General features: G+C 39.1%; 1 protein-coding gene across 1 annotated transcript in view; it reads left to right on the forward strand.

Moving 5' to 3' along the window:
- DERA (deoxyribose-phosphate aldolase) overlaps positions 1-19998 on the forward strand; it is a 58255-nt gene that overhangs the window by 7448 nt on the left and 30809 nt on the right. The window contains exons 2-6 of the mRNA XM_075051317.1: positions 2246-2343; positions 5845-5992; positions 7682-7777; positions 9116-9250; positions 17259-17387. Of these exons, the coding sequence (XP_074907418.1) occupies positions 2246-2343; positions 5845-5992; positions 7682-7777; positions 9116-9250; positions 17259-17387 (606 nt within the window). The remainder of the gene's footprint in view (positions 1-2245; positions 2344-5844; positions 5993-7681; positions 7778-9115; positions 9251-17258; positions 17388-19998) is intronic.

The following is a 19998-nucleotide window of genomic DNA, read 5'->3' on the forward strand; positions in this document are numbered from 1 at the left end:
TGAAAGGTCATCGTGCACCCAGTAGGGTTCAAAAGTTATCTTGATAAATTGGACTGTGATTAAATGATTCTACCCAAGCACTTGGCACATAGTAGGAGAATCACAATACAGAGTTTGTGTTTCCTTCATTTATTTATTTGTATTTTCCTCCCCTGTGGACTTTGTCAAATATTGCCTACGGTGGTCCCGTGGGAAGTGATGTATGCTCTCTGCTGATCACGTAGGAGCCTTGACCTTAAAGCAACTGCAGAGGATGTAGATGTTTCACTAGCTTATATTTCAGCTGTCTGCATTTCTAGGGTTTGCGTTTATTGATATTCAAAAAGAAGGAAAGTTCTAGCCATAGGTTTTGTAGCAATAGCTTTTCTTACCTGCTTTCTACATGTCAGCTCAGCTTCTTGCTTTTGGGGCAGAGTGAATAAGCCTGTGGCTTTGAAAGTGGAGAGAAGTAATGAGGGTTTGTTGTTTGACTGGTTTGCAACTTTTCAAGTTCCTCCTTTTCTTTGTCACCATACAGTGAGACTGATGCAAAATCCTTAAATTCCTTAGGATTCCTTTGAAATTCCTTCTTTGATTTACTTTTTTGCTTTTGGCCAACATTTTGATCTTGGTGGGTACCACTCATTTAATTACTTGTATGTGGTAATAGGGAAGTGGTAGCAAGGTGGCTTACTGTGCTCAGAACAAGGTTTTGTTTAGCTGTTTCATGCATTTGTCCTGCATTTCCACTGAGTCATCTTTACCCTAAATTGGTTTCTCCAGAGCTTTTTGTAAGTTTAATTAGGAAAACAAGCTTGTGTTTACACATACTTTAGCTCTGCACTTTTTTTTTGCTATTAAAACTATAAAGTAGGAAGAAAAAAAATTGAGGATAAGATTTCTGTACAAAATTAGTAATTTTGGCTATCAGCTTTTTAAAAAGATTTAAACCTTTTTTAATCAACGTGCTCGAGGGAAATGCAAGTTTAATACAGTAGTGAAGACGACTCATAGAGATGAGATGCTCTTAATAAATTAAGTCACCCAGAATTATTTTCTCTTAATATCTAGGCCCATGCTCGTCTACTGACCTTAACTGATGATGATATTCATGATTAATGGTGGTGATTTGCTGATGGTGGTTAATGATTGTTGATGTTGTTTTCAGAGTATTTTCATGGATTGCTTATATGACTAGTATTTAGAAGAATTATTTATGTTTTGGGATATGAGAGATTTTAAAGATATTATGATTTCTTTTTCCTGTGTATTTCTGTGAGCAGCTTGTGTTTATTAACATTCAAAATTACACTTCTGGTTTATCACACTCAGCAGAAATGTCAGGGCTCAAGAGCCTGAACCCTCAATTCTCCTTATCAGTCAGTTACGCTTCATTAAGCATTGTCCAATTTTTGGTGCTTCTGTTCTTAGTTTCATTATTTTAGCAAATGTTGAGCATCTGCTTTACTTTGGGTCTGGTAATTGTTTATGGGTACTGAAACTCATTGAAATTGTGAGCCAGGCTGTCTGCAGGGGGTGTCTGAAGGAAATTACATGTTGAAGATGTTTCCCTGAGTCCTCCGGGGTACTTGGCAAGGTGAGCACTTCTCAGGCAGGCACGCATTGAGGCAGCTTCCAAGCAGGTATGTTGCCCAGGAATTCAGTGCTTTTGGAAACTTGCAGTTAGTTAGGCCCTAGCAGCAAATTCAGTAAAATTAGCTCTAGACTATAACAACTCAAATGCTTTGTTATGCAAGGGTCTGTGCAGTGGTTTTGGTGGCTGTGTGGGGTACAGTTCCTGTAAACAAAGGTTCATGCACACAAAAAATGCTGTTGTATCTTGGGTGCCAGCAGACAAGCAAAGGACTGAATAAATGTTACTGTATTCTGGAATCAAGAAGTAAATCAGCAAGCAGTGGCAGAAGGCTGTTTTGTGGTGGGGTTTTATATGCTACATGTATAATAAACTTCATAGTCCAGGACTGGCAACATAATGTCTTTCAGCAGCAGTAAGTTATTTGAGTTGTAATGGCAAACAAAACATGCTGTGTGAAACGTCGAGTTCACAGATCATACCCTAACAGAATTGAATGCTATTATGGTATTTTGGACTGGTGATAAGTACACAAGCCCTTAAGAGGATATGAAAGCATAACATGCTCTTCAGAGGTTCCAAACTAAGCTACAACTTTCTTCTGAAGTCTCGCACCATATATTAAAAGAACATAGAAATAGATGAGGCTTTTTTTTTCTTTTTCCACCCCAGAGCTTGGCTGGATCTCAAAAGTGCATGTGAATCGACCTGCAGTTGTGAGGCATGCAGAACAAATTAAAAAATGGAGAACTGTGAAAGGTAATTGGCAAGTAAGTGCTCTTTTTATGTATTCTGTTCCTGTATTTTTAAAGCAGTCACTCTCCCTCTCCAGGCTGCAATATTGAATTTTTTTCAAGATACATGTAAACTTAAAAGATGTGCTTGTCCAAGTCTTATTTTAATAATTTGTATTTGATGATGATGGGATGGAATAAGGTGACGCATTTATCCAAACAAGTTAAAAACCTTATAACTCATGAGTGGCAAAACCGCAAATGAATTTAAGTCATCTTTATTCATGAGTGGATTAAATTGTATATTACTATCCCACCACATTTATTCTGTTTTCCAGACAGACTTCTCTGCATGCTGCCTTCTTATTTTTTAATTTTAAAGCTGTAAGATATGATCACGGTCCCTGTCAAGTTTGACCTACCTGGATGATTTTTCTTTACTTAAACATCCCCAACATGTGTGATTTCTTTGCTTAACTAGTTCTTACCTGAAACTCGAAAATTCTGACTGGCTATGGCACTTGGGGGGAGAAAGTTAAAAAAACAAAGAGGGAAAAAAAAAAAAGAGCGAGCCCACTAATGTTAAGGGGACTGACTTCTCAGCTCCTGAGATAAGGTAAATGATCGGTTATTGTCCATCTTAATATAAAGTAGGTTCACGTAAGCCATCGCTAAAGCCAGTGGTGCAAATGAACTTTTCTTCAAGACTGATTTGTATTCGTTGAACACACATGTTCAGAGTGTCTTAGCAGTTACCTTCAAGCTCTGCTGTTACTGCCCTCCTGGCAGAACTGACAGATACTGGCCTGGTGTGCATTTTGGTTTCTCCGGTTTGTATGTGACAATCGTAGCGTGAAGCCACGTCAGCAACGTAAGCTAATGCATTCTGCAAAGCAGAGCAGGTGAGGCACGGCCACGCGCTGGCTTCTGCTGCCTCAGTGGCAGGATGGGAAGCACTGAGAGGGGAATGGCAAGCAGAGCGGGCTGCAGGATGCCACAAGTGCTTTGGCAGAATTCAGCCAAGGGCAAGGTCTGAGCGATGCCATGCTGCAGACCTGGAGCTCCCAGTGAGCTCTCAGCCGTGGGGTTGTAACCAGCCTCCAAAGGACAGATCGATTCTTCATTCACCAAACAGCTGTTCTGCAAGCAAATGTGTGTGATTCCTACCCTCTGCGCAAACAAGTCACTTATTTGCAACAGTAACTGGAAACCTGGAAGCAGGAGGAAGGAGGCAATGAAGGATCAGTCTTAACAGTGCAACATAATAGAACAGAGCAAGAATCATTTAATTATACTTAATTCTTAAAAAGCTGTTCAAAATAGTCAGCATCCTCAGCATAGTACATCAGGCAGCCGTTCTGGGGTGGCTGAAGCTTCATTCACAATGAGCACAGATCTTGTGGATGACAGTTGGGAGATAATTTGATGTAGCTGTAAGATCCTACTGGAAGGTGATAGAAAAAAACTTCCTGCCCGTTACATGAACCTGAAAGTTTGTGCTTTGAATGTTATGATTAAATAAAAAATGGACATAAACTGAGGAAAGTTAGATACCAGCTCAGCATTTCTCAAGAGTTCCTTATGCATAAAAAGTCACTTGATACCAAGTTTAGCAGTCTGGTGGCACTGGGTTGGGAAATAGTGTCAGTGAGAAAATCCAAAGGGTATTCCATAACCTTGGCTGTGTTCAGATCCTGCAGGTGCAGTAATGTAAAAAGTAGGTCTTCTGATTTGACCAAAGTTACTATATAAAGAACAAAGACAGAGAGCGCCACAGGCTTTGATTACAAAGAATCATTGGGAAGAAAGGGATTTAGTGTCACTTCCTCAACATGGCTGTAGGACACATGTTTAATTATTACTAACACTTCTTCACTCTCCTGTGTTGTTAACACTGGTACTGAGCTACTTGAGTAAGATTTTACTTTGAAGAGTGCCAGAAGCATCTCCCCTGTATTTGAATACTGTCATTGCAGGATAGTCATGTGCTGTTTATTTCACAGAGGTGATTTTGAACCTTTACATGTTTGAACATAAGTAGCACCACAGATTCAAATTTAGAAGCCCATTTCCCCAAATACACATTTGAAAAACCCTTTTAAAAAAATGAAGGTCATACCAGTTCTTGGAGCTCCCTGACTACATCTGTCTTGATGACTTTATGATTCATGTCATAAGAGATGAGACAAAAATTCCCTTGAACAAAGGGTAAAAAAAATCCAAGTAAAAGAAACTTAAAACCATTTAAAGTGAAAACCCCTTTTGAAGTATTATAGGGTGAAAGTAGAAATTGGTTAGAAACAAGCAGTTAAGCTTGGACTAACAGAGGCCAGTAATGGTTCATTAGTCTGTTCAGTCACCCCAAAGCAGCTTTCAGTGTAACACTTACTGCAAGTTCAGAAAGGAGACTTCCATCAGCGAAGTGTGAAAGGTTTGTAGGCTGGCCAGCCACTTAAGATTTGCAGAGTAATACCTCCATGCAGAAACAAGTTTTGCTGCCTGTACTGACTAATCCTGTCACAGAGCAGAGGAGTCAGAGAGAGGCTTTATGGGCTCAAATGGACTTTGCCATCGCAAACTCTCCCCTTGTTGAACAAGTGCCCATTAAGAGATGTCAGCTTTTAGTGAAGCCATAACTGTAAACAAGAATTTGCTGGAAGAGCTTCAAAAAGTATTTCAAAATAATGTCTTAAGCTCAATTTTTGTTCAACAAGAAAGCTCAAAAAAGTTTTAGTTGTGCATCTGTTCCATTCTCCAATGAAAATGCTACAGAATTTTAAAAGACTTATTAATCTAAAGAGTGCTTTAGCCTTGTCACTTAGCTCTTGCTTTTGTTTTTTTGCATGAAATAATTACAGATGTTTTTTATTCCCAATTCACACAAAAGAAAGTGGGAACATCTGGAGTCTAGACCCTAAGTTTTGAGAAGTCTGGGTTCTTACTCCCCACTGATTCCATGTTTCAGTCTCACAGCAGGAGAAGCATGCAAATGTGCAAGTGTGCAAATTGCTGATGTGTAGACTCATCTGGTTATTGGCAATTGCAGACCTATGCTGTCTTGAAGCATGTGTATAATTCCTTGTGCATACAAGCCTTAAAATTACAGACATACTGTATAGAATGGAGCATATGATAACAGTGAGGTTCCTCACATAGGTGATGCTTTTATCTTTGCCTTACAGAATTAAATTCGAAGCAACATGCTTTTTGTCCAGGTAAAAATGTTTGTCTGATTCTTAGAGAGTCCCATTTGGTAGTTAGCTTTTACATCAAAAATTGGAATTTGATCCTTTGATTCTGAGAGCAGACTTTTGATTCCAAATCCTTTCTGTACCATTAGATACTGCTCAAGACATGAACAAGTATGTCAACCCTGTCTGTCATAAACTGTTCTTTGCATATCCTCCATGTTATATCCCGTACATTTCCTCATTCTTAGAGTGAGAGCCAGGCTTCTGATTCCTGCATCTTCTAAGTCAGTTTGGCTTTGGAAGCTTAAACTGAAATAGTTTATTCCTTGCTTCACTCCCTTTGTAGGCTGCTTGGCTGCTGAAAGCTGTCACCTGCATAGACCTTACCACTCTTTCAGGTGATGATACTCCTTCAAATGTTCACAGACTGTGTTTTAAAGCAAAGCATCCCATCAGAGAGGATCTGCTGAAAGCCATGGACATGCATGATAAAGGTATGATAGTTTTTACTGTGTGTATTTTGTAGAGAAAATGTCCACATTTCCTCATTATTTTTTCAGTTTTCAGGAAGGTGTAAAAATGACCTCTTCTTCCTTTAATGGAAGCAGTTATGGTAGGCAGTGCTGCAAAACTAATAGTCCTGAGAGAAGAAACTACGTTCTAGACGGTCTTATTCAAAGCAACTGTCTTAAGTTCTAACTGCAAAATATCTATTCCTTTGAGTTAATATTAGAATACATGGAGAAAAAAAATCCATGCTCAGTTTGGCAACCGAAGTGAAGCATGGAGTCAGGGTGACACTGTAAGTTATGATACCTAATGAGCAAATTTGATGTGGAAGCCACAAGTGTATAACCTCAGTGTATGTCTTTTAATAACAGTGCACTAAGGTGAAACTAATTGAGTATTCTGTTAACCTGCTGATGTCCCTAATAAATTGGAGAAGGGGGGAGTGTTCATGTGACTCCTTTGGCTTTTGTGCTGTTTCTGTATGTAACTACCGAGCCTGCCACTTTCCCTGTCAGAAAAGATGCATTTCACGGTCCTAAGCATGTTATTTTTCCTTCAGAAAGCACTGTCTGTTACCTGCTTGTTTCAATAGTTAGATAGGAGACATCTTTGCAGCCCAGTCTACTTCAGGGAGTCAGTCCTGTAGTGAGTGTATGCAGTTGTGTGCGTATCATGTATACACAGACACGTGCATACACACAGAGTTCCCAGCTAAGTCAACAGAGTTGAAGGGGTTGAAGGCAGCCCTTAAGAACTAGTGGTAAAACTTTCACTGACGTTACTCGAGCAGGCTCCATCTGAAGTCCCAATTTTACACACAAGACTGAACACAATAGAACTTCAGAGCAAATTGAGACTGTCATATAACTATCAGTAAAACAAAACTCTTTACATCTGAGCAGCATTTCTGAATTTTTCCAGATGTAATCATTGATGTGTCAGTGAATACCATTTGACTTTTGTCCTGTCACGCTGGCCTTGTGATGATCTAACAAAAAGAAAATCCCAATGACATTTGGGGCATGCTTTTACTACTGAAATATTTCAGTTTTACACGGGCATTAGTCCACTGCTTGAAGTCATATGATGTAGAACCAACGGGGAATCAGGCCTCTGGTTTTAAGCCATACACATAAAATATCAAAGATTAGTCTTTTTAAAAAACTTGGATTTATGGACTCTTCAGACAGTTGAAGTATTAAATATGAGGTCAATTATCTGACACTTTGAGAGAATAGCATTTTAACTAGAAATGCAGTAGGACTGCATTAACATAAAAAGTGCTCAGTTGCTGCTGGGCTCAGTCTGGCTCAACAAGTAAGGACAGAGTTTGGCAGTGTGGTTTCTCTCACAGTAATTCGCTGACTAAGCATGTCTTAACTTGTACGTGTTGGCCTTAAAGAGTGAATCTGTTGACAGAAGTCTTGGTGTTTTAACTCCTGCTCATGCAACCTTGTTGCCAGGGTCAGGTAAAGGAACATGAGGGAGGTAACAATATGGAGAATTATCCGAACCGTTTGAGCAATATAACAGACATCTCTAGTGTAGGTGCTTAAGATCCTTGTGAGAATGCAGAAGTGGGAGGTGAGAACAATGCACACATGCTCATGATATGGATTGCACTCGAGAAGATGGAAATATATATATGAAAAAGTAAACTGTGGCTTTTGCAGGTATTAGTGTTGGAGCAGTTTGTGTATATCCCGCAAGAGTCACCGATGCTGTTAATGCCCTAAAGGCTGCTGGTTGTAACATACCAGTAGCTTCAGGTAAGCTTTATTAAAAAATATCCAATTAAATATTTTGATGCTATAAAATATGTAGAAAAATCCAGAAGTTTGGACTTGTTTTTGTTTCAGAGCATAAGGTGAAAAGGTAGCAGGTGGAAGGAAAGGAATGGAGGGGGGTTTGCTTCTGGTATAATCTTTTGTTTTCTTTCAACTTCAAACTTATCAGGAATGCCAAGTCTGTTTTGCTGGAAGCTCTTCAAAGAGGTGCTTATCAGGGTTTTCCTCACCCAAATAGAAGAAATTGACATAGTGTGCTGGACAAAGCATCAGTAGACACTAAGTAAATAATAATAATAATAATAATAAAAAAAAAAATATACTGCAATATGAGCTTTAGGAGTTCTAATACAAGTTTTTTTTCCCATATCAGTTGTTTGGCTTTTAAGTATAATCCTACAATCAGTACAAACAGTATAATCCTGAATTCAATGAATCTGTGTGCAGAGGCAAGGGTTATTGCCTGCTGAGCAGCCTGCAGGTTCAGGACTTGTACTTACAAATCTAATAGTGCCAACTCTTCTCCAGTCACCATACACAGGAGACAAGTCCTGAATCTACAATAAGAAAGAAGTAGAATCAAAGAATTATGCAGGTTGGAAGGGAGCTCTGGATGTCATCTGGTCCAACCTCCTGCTCAAAGCAGGGGCTAACTTTGAAGTTAGATCAGGTGTTTAATGCTAAGATCCATGTTTTCTAGTGGTTTTTTTTGTTGTTGTTTCATTGTTATGTAGGGGAAAAATTACATACTAAATGCATTTATATATCAGAGAGAAAGAGGATGTCTGATAAAGCCATTTTTTTTTTCCATTTCCAAAGTTACCTTTGGGTTTTGTACTTGAACATCATAAACGTAATCTTAAGTAGACCTCATTGAAAGCAATTTTTGCTATATTGTGATTTAGCTGTTAAACTTATTACTAGGATTTAATCTGAAATACTACTTAAAAGAACTGGGGAGAATTAAAAATGTATGTATTGCTTTATACATGAGTTCTGTCCTTGTTTGCTCAATTCTGCTGAAAGCAATAGATATTGTGCTTTCTTATGTAGGCTGCTTTGGCAAAAATTAAGGTATGTGAAAGAGACCTTATCACAAGATTCACTTAGTATCTTGCTGGACATTGGTTCTTGAGGGAAGAGCTAATACTTCTTGTGGATGAAGAGAGGGTAGGATGAGGTGCCTTTAGATTTTTTGAATCATGGTAGGGATAAAAAAGAATAACTTTCAAACTCTTTGGTGTATTAGAGGTATTCGTGTTTTTATGGTCAATTTATAAAACATTTTCTTCCCTCTACCTGCATCTCCCTTCTTGCTAGTGGCTGCTGGGTTTCCATCTGGACAAACTCCTCTAGAAACCAAACTGGCCGAAATAAAGCTAGCTGTGGAATATGGTGCCAGAGAGATTGACATTGTCATTAGCAGAAGTCTGGTGCTGACTGGCCAGTGGGAACGTAAGTACCCATCCTTTGGCAAGGAACCTAAACCTCTGTATGTGCACGTGCAAGCTCTGTCTTTGTCTCTTCCCTAGGTCTCCACATCAGTCCTTGAAGAATTTGGTCCCTCCCCTAAAAGTAACTGATAATCTGGGGCACTGAACTAAATGAAAACTATTTAACTAAATTATGACAAATGGTTGCATTTTTTGAAAAGAATGCTGTTAAAAGTCCTGTCAAGCTGGGTATGCAGAATGACTTTGTGTTTTGAAAATTCGGGTCTATTCCTTCTATGCCTTTAGAGGATTTTGTGTACAGGATTAAAAAAATAGCAAGTGAAATGGAAGAGAATGCCTAATTATTTGAACAGGTTTTTTAAAACCCCCAAGGGGTTGCTAATGTAGATGATACCTTGTTAAATATACATGTTTCAGTTCTTGACAAAAATATGTATTTTAGTTGTTTTCTTTTTCCTGAAAGTTGAGGGTACAAATTAACTGTTCATGTTATTGATGTTCTTGTGTCTGTAGACTACTACTAATTAGTAAGAACAATAATGCTGAAGATGGTTTTTGCTCTAATTGCCTTCTTAATGTACTGTGGATGGCTTGCCTTAAGTGCTGACAATGCTCCTATAACTAATCTCCATGTGAAGGTAAACACGTCATTGTCTTGGAATGAATTTTCCATTTAGCTGTATAATGCAGCGCCGTAATAGCCTGTTTTCTTGGAAGACTTCATAAAGGACCCCTGGTACCTGAGTTTGGTTAAGGAAGTACAATCATCATGGTAACAGATCGTATTTTCTGATTTTCATCTTCCTTCAATTAACAGTTAAAATTGAACCAAAAAACCCACATGTTTCTGCATCTGTGTCTTCAGGACTGATATCCTGGTTTCCACTTGCTGTAACATCTTGACATCTTTTGTAGTATTTACCATCTCCATCCTTTTGCTCTTAAACCTATGCAGCTTTACAAATGTTTGACTTCTTGAGGATGGACGTTGTTGCAGACATTTGTTTCTTTCAGAGTGGCTATTTTACGTTCAGGTATGGCCTCAGAAATTGCTGGAATATGGAGACTGGGTGATTGAATGGTTTTAAATAAGACGGAATGATGGATCAAGTTCTGTACCAGCTGGCAGTAAGACTATATCACACTTTCCTACACTGTATCTTTGTTAGGGTCTACACTATGGTCTACAAAGCAGATACCCTCTCCAGGAGCTGCACTCCACTAGGAACACATATTGGTCTTGGACACAAAGTGAGCTGAGTCCGTGATGTGTCACTAAGATGAAAAAAGGACCACTAAACTGGACTTGAGCAATTGTGTCTGAAAAAGTCTGTCTTGTAGCGATTTCTCACATAACTGTGGTTACCATGCTTCAGACTTCATGGTACAAACCACTGTTATGTACAAGTTGCATAGAGCAGAGATCAGAAAGTTAGTGCATGTAGGCAATTGCAAATGCAGGCTCAAGGTTATATTGCCTGGGACTACGTGAAGGAGAACTCAGAGGAGAAGTACAGGGCTAGATTCAGAGAGAAAGTTTGTATAAGTGATTGAAATAAACTGGACATACATACATTGTTAGGTTTTTCTATATGGGAAATTAATTGGGTTTTTGTGATCATAAATTACCGGGGAGGACTACACAGACACAGCAATGATGGGTGTAGTATAAAGCTGTCAGTTTACTAAATAAGTAAATTAGGGATGACTTTTGATTTGGTATGCATATTCTTTTATCCAGAGCTGAAGTCATGACAAGGTTGAAAGCCATCCTTTTTTTGTCAATGGTTAGTTTACTTTTTTCTACTGAGGACAGAATTGAAATGATTTCCAAATGTTTTCTGAAAGTTTATTCAAGAACGTGAATCTGTGTATGGCACATATTTACATGGTCTTGAAAAAAGCTACCTCAGGAACAGAATTTATTTGCCATCCAGATAATGATACTATAGGGTGAAAAATTACCATACTTAACTCTCCCATCCAAAAAAATTACTTCAGTAGGTGATCTGAATATTTTGGTGAAAATCTAGTGTTCTGACTTCCTGTTTAGCTTTCAATAGATACGTTAACTGTGTGAACATGCAGATTTCCACCTCTATCTAATGATTAGGTATGATACAAAACAATGTATAAAGTAAGTTTAAGGAAGTTAGAAGAAGGGATGAAGAACTCTTTTTTAGGATGGATCCCTGTATTACATAAAATTGAAAAGTTTAATGCAGTAACTATGCCTGTGTTCAATGTGCTTCCTCAACTAGAGCTGCCTTGCAGTTATGACAGAATCTCTGCTTATGCTTATAACGCTAATATATTTTTATCGTTATTTTCTCATGCTGCCTGTCTTCACAGCTTCAGGACTTATTGACAAAAATATGTATGTGGTAGAGTGCTTTATCTTACCGTTCATATATTTTTAGCTTTTCTTCTAGCCTGTGCAATAATTGGGGTTACCATGCTAGGATAGTGTTGCTTTGTGATTTGTTTCAAAGGCTTGTTTGATTATTAAATATTTTAGTGTATGTCCAATTATGTCAAGTTATTTTAAAGCAGTTCTTAAATATTGTTGGAGCTCTTTATGACACTCAGAATATATTTTCTAGATCTTTATGAAGTAATTGTTAAGATCTTTTTAATAGTGCTGAACATGAAAGAAGCTTTATTGGACAGCTAAATTACGTTCGAAAATAACATTAAATGAGATTTAAGTTTATGAACTTAAGATACCTTTTACAACCTATTAGCTTTTAAAGCAATACTACTTTACGATAGTTTACTCAACCATTGTCTTTTATCACTTGACAAAGTATGGATTAAGCTTAAAAATCACAATTTAGATACTGTCTTTAGGCACAGAATGTGGACCCTGTATGTAAAGAGTGACGAAGTTGACCAACAAATTGTTCAAAGAAATTGTATTTATTTCTTTTTCTTTTTTTCCCTCTTGTTATCAATGAATATATTGGAGTTGCAGTACCTTCTGAAGCTCTCTGGGGTGCTGTAATGTTACTTCTATTTCCACAGCTTTTAGCAAACACCTGGACATACTACACTGTCAGCAGCTTCAGAGGTATTGTTAACCCATCATTTGCTCTGTCAGTTGAATTTTCCTACAAGAAAAGCAAAAAAACCAAGTATAATCTAAGAAGTTTGAACATGGCTGCATCCATGAAATACATTGAGTATAACCTCATTATGAAAGCTGCCTTTCAATTCTGTTAATAATTATTCAACTGTGAGTTTAGAGGCTTTGTTCAGGGATTGGGGCCCCCTTTTGTGTTACATGATTTATAAACAGTGCAGAGAAAATACACTTCCTGCTCCAGAGACTTGGAAAAGACTCCACATGTTGTTCAGAAATAATATAGTTGAATTTACTGTTTTCTAGGTGTGCAAGCTGACTTGGGATCTCGAAGTCTAGTTGCACAATTTCTATGTCTGATATTGCCAGCAGCAGCTCAGATTCCTGACGCCAAGCTCTGTTTTCAGTTTCATGTGAATGACTGAAGCCTGGAGTTGCACATATGTGGCTGAGAGCAGAACTGAAAGAGTCGTGTTGTGCTGATAGCCTTTTGCTTGTCATTTTGTTAACAAACCTGCCATTAACATGCAAGACAGAAGGGACTCCAGCTCATTTTCCAGTTTCCCATCATGATTACCTTGATCTTTTGGTCTAACAGAAATCGAAACATCTTCCCCCCTCATCTCAGTTTCTACCCTTAACACCAGTCAATGTGAGTGACTAGGTAAAAAAAGCAAATAAGCTGAATTTAAAAAAAAAAAGAAAAAGTGTTTTTATCACCACATTTTTGGAGAAGAGCTGTTTCATAAAAACTTAAGCTGTGTTTTTTTCCCCTTAATATTTTCATTTCCTGTGTAGGAAATATTGGTTATCCCATTTATTTTGTGATTTATAGGACAAATATATTAGACCAAAGCAAAAGACCATCTAGACAATCTAGGGCAGATTATAGCTGGCAGTAGTTGTCAGGGATGTTTGCTTGAGAAATGTGTAGGGGGAGGAACATTTTCTTTGGTATATTTAATATCTGCTAAAAATCAATATAATGTACTGAATAGTTAGAATTTTAGGAAAACTACACAAAAGACACCTTCCAACACTTATCTTTTATAAAATTTAAAACCACACCTATGAAAGTATTTTTTTTTCCTATAAAATCTGAATTTTCTGACTTCTATAAATGCATCCAATAAAAGCAGATCTAAAGTTCATGAAAGCAGTGAGGTATCTTAAGTAAGTGGATGTAAAGTAGAAGAGTTCTTATGTCACATCCATTTTAACAGCCAAGTCAGTGGAGCTACTACAGACTACATCAATGAGCAACTGGCTCCAAATATATTCTGTATAGGTTGGCTTGCTTTGGGGGTTTCTTTGGTGTTTTTTTTTCTTTTTTTTCTTTTTCTTTTTTTTTCTCTGGCTTAAGACTTAGACTTCTTTCAGAATGGATAGTGTTGGTGCTGTGTTCAAGATGCTGCACAGTACTGGCCATTTGCTTTGAGAGCTCTTGATTTTCTTTTCCTTGTTTTTAGCAGTCAGTATGAGATCTCTTGCAACCTCTTCATGGTGGTCTTAGCTCACAGTTGAAAATACGACTGCAGGGTTTTCTGTGATAGAGGTTTTTCCCCAAATCTTTGTGCCACTACTGCTAACCAGAGAAGCTCTATCTGCTGTGTCAGTTACTGGTGTTATGCACAGGTCACAGATATTCCCAGAACGGCAACGTCCAGCTCTGCTCCTGCTACTGTTCAGCTTGATGGAACCGAGTAGTTAAACAATGGACTTTTTGGCAGCACAGACTGTCCAGGAAGAAGCCCAGGACTCCTTGAAACACTGAGTGCGTTTTCAAGTGTGATTAACTCCACCTATACTTCAGGCATTTGCCAGGAAGTTTCAGGATAATCAAGTTATTTGTACCTTGATTTAAAACTGAGTACTGAAACTTCTTTTTTATTTTTGAAAGGAGTAGGAGTTTTTGTACTTGTTCTGTGTCAAAGCAGTTCCTGCTAGCACTGGGACTGGGGTGCTCTGGTTAATTTTCTCTGTCCCAGAGGTAGTTGCATTTCTATTTCTGCTTTTACTGTAGGGTTGAGAATGTCCTATGAATGCCAGCTATTGTCTGCAATAATTGGTCTCTGAATAAAGAGCAGTATTTATTACCTACACACCTGCCCCATTAAAGTATGCCTACTTTTCCACCACCTCAGCTAACCTGATAGACACGGATGATTGAAGATCCTCAGTTGTTCCTGTCCGTGGGTTGATGCATGCTGTCAGATAGTGAGACTGTTCAAATGATCTTGGCACTAATTGCATATAAAAGTACCTTCCAACAATAGGGAGAATGCTGTAGCTGCGGTACGAACTCCAGTGAACAACAGCTATAAGCCTGTAATTTCTTTTCCTGGAATCCAACCTAAATGTACATTTTGTTGATTTTATTGTGACATTTTTGGTGGTGTATCTTAAAGGTAGAGAAAACTCGAGTCTTTTCTTCCTGTTACCGAAGCTAGAAGAACATGAAAGCTGCTTTCTCTGGCTTTCCAAAAGCTTCAGGAAAGCCTTACTCCACAAAAAAAGACTGCATTTGGATCTAACATGAGCAGTGTTATCAAATGCACAAGAAAATAGCACAGGTTCTTTTTATTTCCTTTTTGAGTCTCGATTTGATGTAGGTTTCTGGAGTATCATCAATTGATCAATAAAACATGTTAGACCGCATGCTAGTACTGATTAATTCACACCTTTGGTACATAGTAAGAAACAAGGTGAAGCCTGGTGTCTATAAAGGGACTTGCTAAGTGCATTAGCCAGTTGTCTACTAATGTGTGTAGTATGTCTCAGAGGACCACCCCAGCCATCCCAGCCCTGGCTGCCTGGTGTGCTGATGGCATCAGTAGGATGCAGCAGCATCACAGGTGGAGGGGAGGTCCAGCCATCCAGCAGCTGGCAAACCCTGCTGTATGTTTCTGGGTCTCGCTTGGGGACTGAGAGGAAAAGAAAGATAGTATCGCTGAAAAAATTTAGTCTTCATCGCCGTGTCCTGGACTGTTGTAGCAAGAAAGATTTGTTAAAAGCTGTATTTTAGCCTTCCATAAAAGAACTTTTTGATTATGCCTTTGAAGATTTAATATGATTTGTGAAAAGGACTCTCTTGCAAAGGATCCTGTTTGCTTATTTCATGCCTTTTTTTTTTTAATTCAAATTCCAGAAATGGTGGCTGTACACTGTGAGAGCTGCTTTTCTCTCCACACTGGAGGAATTTTAAACATCTCTGAATGACCAGCTTCTAACAGCTATGTTTCAATAATTTCTAGCTCTTTTAGTCTCCCTATGTTTAAAATTTTGTGGGAGCCCTGCTGAATTTTACCAAAAAGAGTGGGAGGGTTTCCCTGTGCTCTCTGTGTTGCGTTTCCTGACCAGGTCTACGAATCCCAGCCTTTTTACAGTTGGTTATGTCCAAGTTTATTCCAGTCCTTACTGAGTCTGTGAAAATATAAAACGGTTCGAAAGTTAAGCATGCCTCTGGCCATGACACTTCGTAAATCTGAAAGCAGGAGTTTCTGAGGGGGTGGTCTGCTCTGGGCGATGCCCATGAGGAGCCGAATGCCGGCCTGTCCTCCCTGTCCCTGCTTCTCCCTGGCTGCAGCCGGTGGCCGGCTGGTTGGGTGGCAGTTCACGGAGAAGCGGAGAGCGGGTGGGATGTGTGCTGGTTTGTCTCGGGGACATGCTGACTGCCTGGGGACGAGAGCTGAGGCGAGCTGTAGGTGGGAAGACAGACTGATGGCAAGAGGTGATGGCGCTCTCTGTGGGGAGGGAGGGGCAACTCCAGGGCAGGGTTTGCTTTTTGTTTTCCAAGTGGTGTGAAGACACAGAGATAACGGTCTGCTTTATCTCCCATCTAAAAGGCTTTATGTAAGTCAGCCCTGCTGTCTGTGTGAGTGCAGTGGCAGTGCTTGTGTGTGTAACAGTGGATCATGACAAACCTCCTTCCTGAGCTGTAGCCAGCCTCCTCCGTGAGCGGGGGCATCAGAAGAGAGGGTCCAGCTCTGCCCCCGGAGCTGTAGCTCCACAGCATGCCAGGCAGATGTCGCCCTGCTGGCCCTCCTGCCGTGGTGGTTCCTTCACCTTTGTTGGGGCCGTCTGAGGTCACAGCACAGGATGGTCCAAGTCCTTAGTAGCCTCGTGGGCAACGCAACTACTTGAGGTGGTTTGTAAACACAGATCCGTGTGGATTTGCTGGTCCTTGAGGTGTGATCCCAGGCCTTGGTCTCTCCTCACCAGGGATGTCAGCAGACCGCATTGATTTTTTCAGGAAATTCTTATTTTCAAGAAGTTTAAAGTGGGATTCAGATGCCTAAACGCAGACATTGAGCCCCATAATCAGACTTCCCGAGATGGTCCCATGGTACCAGGGCGAACAGCAGGAAACTGAAGGGAGATGTGGAGCCTCCAGGGGGGACAGCTGGAAGCCAAGGGACATACGTCATGGCATCTCAGGTGGCCCTCATGTTTGTCATTAGACAACTTGGTCACACCTTCGGTGTCTTTTAGGCTGAGCCCTTTGGCAAATGTGGCTGAAGGGGACAGAGAGGGTGATGATGGGATGTGGACAGGAAAGCATAACTGTCCCTGAGTACTGATTCGATGTACTACCGTATTTATTGCTGTTTTAAAAAAAAAGCTGTTTTAAAATCGATCTTGACTATCATAGCATTTTTTACTCATGATGTATTCATGAGTGTTTGGCATACTGTGCACATTCTTAGTTTTGAGAGAACCGACATTAATAGCTATTAAGTTAAGTCTGAAACTGTGTGGCATTGTTAATTACCTCCAGTCATGTAATTTATTGAACTTACAAAACTTAAGTTCTTGAGTGCTATGACTAATTATAAGATTGAAAATTAATCCAGAAGTGGAAATTACAGCCATACTTGAAAATGTCTTTCAGGCAACTTTGATCATTCTCACATGCTTTTATCCACAGGTCTCTACGAGGAGATCCGTCAGTGCCGTGAGGCCTGTGGAAAAGCTCATATGAAAACAATCTTGGCAACAGGTGAACTGGGGTCCCTTGCTAATGTCTACAAAGCCAGTATGATAGCTATGATGGCAGGTAAATATATGTAGTTTTCTTTTTAAGCCAAGAATGTCTTTGCTATATTATTTATGAAGCTTAAAATATTCTAGTTGTGAAAGTTTAGTTTTGCCAATAGTAGAAAAAACTATTATGCAGCAATAACTGAAGTTGCAGGTGTAGTAATGAAGTGTCACTTGTTTTGTATAACCTACAAAAACTGCACGAACTGTTAGATAACACTTAAAACTGCTAAATGACAAAATTTGTAGGAACAAGTAATACTTGTCAAACATCTGATCTTTGGTATAGTTAAAAAAGACACATACATTTGGGGCAGATACACGTATTATCCAGGCAATTGTGGTGAGCTACAGTTGTGGTGTAGATAGATGGCTCATAAGTTTATTTTAAATGCAAGGGGAACTTCCCTGTGAAGATTCATGCTGACAGCTCTTGTTTCTGGTTTGCAATCACTTCTTCTGACCACCTCTGTGACAGTGCTGTTTGGGAAACCAGCTGTACTGGAAATGCAGTGAGGCGAAGAACACTGCATGCTCCAGCAGGCATTGGGATGGGCTTGATTATAACTGGTTTTAACTGGCACACTCACAAACACTGGCAGTCAGTACCGGCAATTAATTGGCACTTCAAAAGGTGTTCAGTCTTCCCTGTCTTTGAAAACTCAATTACATCTGACCTGATGTTTGGAGTGTGTCTGTCTTTTTCTGAACCTTTCAGCTAAGAAACACATTCATATGAGCAGGATAGAGTTTTCAGGGGCTACATACAGTTTGTAGGTATTACTTTTTTTGCATAGCTATAGCTATTGCAGACTGAATGTAGCAAATCACCCATTTGATCCCAGATTTACAGCAGTATATTCTGTCTGCAGCTTTGGGTCTGTGCTGATACAATTTTCCCTAGTTTAACCAGAATTTTAGGGCTGTGTTTTAATGCCATCTTTAAGATGCAGAACTGGGAATTGGCTGATAAGGCTATGTTCTTTGAACATTTTGAATTGATAGAAGTGTAAAGATACACTAAGAACCACTTGGGTTAGTCTGTCTTCTAAACTTTTCCTCATTTTTGTGTTGATTTTTTTTCTTCTACTGTAAGCTCTTCAGACCGGGAGTTGCTTCTTATTTTAGAGCAAGAAAAAAATCATCCAAGTGTCTTGTCAGTATTTAAATAAATATTCAACTTGCTGCTGACCTCATTGTCTCCTTACACAACACTATGCTTATCTACTTCAAATAGAATGGGAAGCATTTCAGGCTTTTTACATGCTCAGCTACAATGACAATTGGTATCATTAGATACAGAGGATCATTATTATGCCAGTAAATACTGCTTTTAATTAGAAGAGGTGTAAGAAATACACATGTCCTGTCATTTAAACTGATGTACTAATCATTATGATCACTTTTGTAACACGGAGTAGTGAAAAATTTAGGTTGTAAAGCATTTTAACATTTTCAGATTTTTTGCTGGTGTAGTTTTTTTGAAATACAGCAGATGGCTCTATTGTTAATGATTTTCCTTGCATAGTTATTCATTTTGCAAAACACTTATCCATCTGAATATATGCAGTAATTTTCTTATTTCAGTCTCTTGCTTTTTCTTTGTGGGTAGGTGTAAAAATAAGAATTTATTGGTGCCCTACGTACATGTATTGAGGGCCAGATTTTCAGACTTTGACTTGTCAGAACTGCTGAGAACCTCAAATTCCTGTTGAATTTTGTTTGATTTGTATATTTGTAGCATTTGGAGGAGAAAGTAATTCGGCACAGTAGTTTTAAATTCTAGCTTTAGTACCCATATATTTTTTTCAGTTGGTGCCATGATTTAAAAGAAAGAAAAAAAGATGATCTTGTGGATATGGCAGGCCCTGGCAACTTTTATCTGAAGATAGAGCAACAACTCTGATAAACTTGACCCTAGTAATTAGTTTTATATGGGGAAATTAGTTACACAGTGCAGTGGATTCAACTGCAAAACTGGCTTTAGAAGTTTTTGCTGCCTCTGGCCAATTGCTCCTGTCCTTTACACCAAAATTTGCTGCTGCTTCAGCTGTGCTGTTAGAAGTGCTCATCATGCTGCATTGTAACCTGAGTTTTCCAAGTAATACAGTTGAAAATTAGCCCAGAAAAGGGTTAACTAGTTTGCTGTGTGTTTTGTGATTGGTTGGAAATGTTTTTTTTTTTAAAATGGTCACAGCCTCAATAGTCTGGTTTACAGCCTTGCCTTGCATACGATTTCATCAGTGCAACGGAGGACTTGGCGTGCAGTCCTTAAACTGTTTTCACTTCACTATGCATAATGTAAGCCTATCATGTAGGGAGCACAAAATCCTAGATTTAGAGATGTTTACATTGCCCTTGCTGAGCATGCACGCATTCACCTAGGTCCTGAAGCACAAAGCCACTAGCTGTGTTGCAATGTGTATATAAAATATGGGTATTTCCCATGTGTCTCATTTGTGAGACTCAGAAGGCTGAGAGAGTATCACAATGTTGATTTATCAGTAGCTGTGTGGTTAAAAAGCTTGCCTGGGATGTCTGGGACTTGGTCTCTCTGACTGAGGTTCTTCTTCCACACAGGTCAATTTACCATGTATTTGCTGTTAAGGACCTCAGTCCCTCCCCAT

The sequence above is a fragment of the Buteo buteo genome, chromosome 19 (assembly GCF_964188355.1).
Source record: "Buteo buteo chromosome 19, bButBut1.hap1.1, whole genome shotgun sequence".
NCBI lineage: Eukaryota > Metazoa > Chordata > Aves > Accipitriformes > Accipitridae > Buteo > Buteo buteo.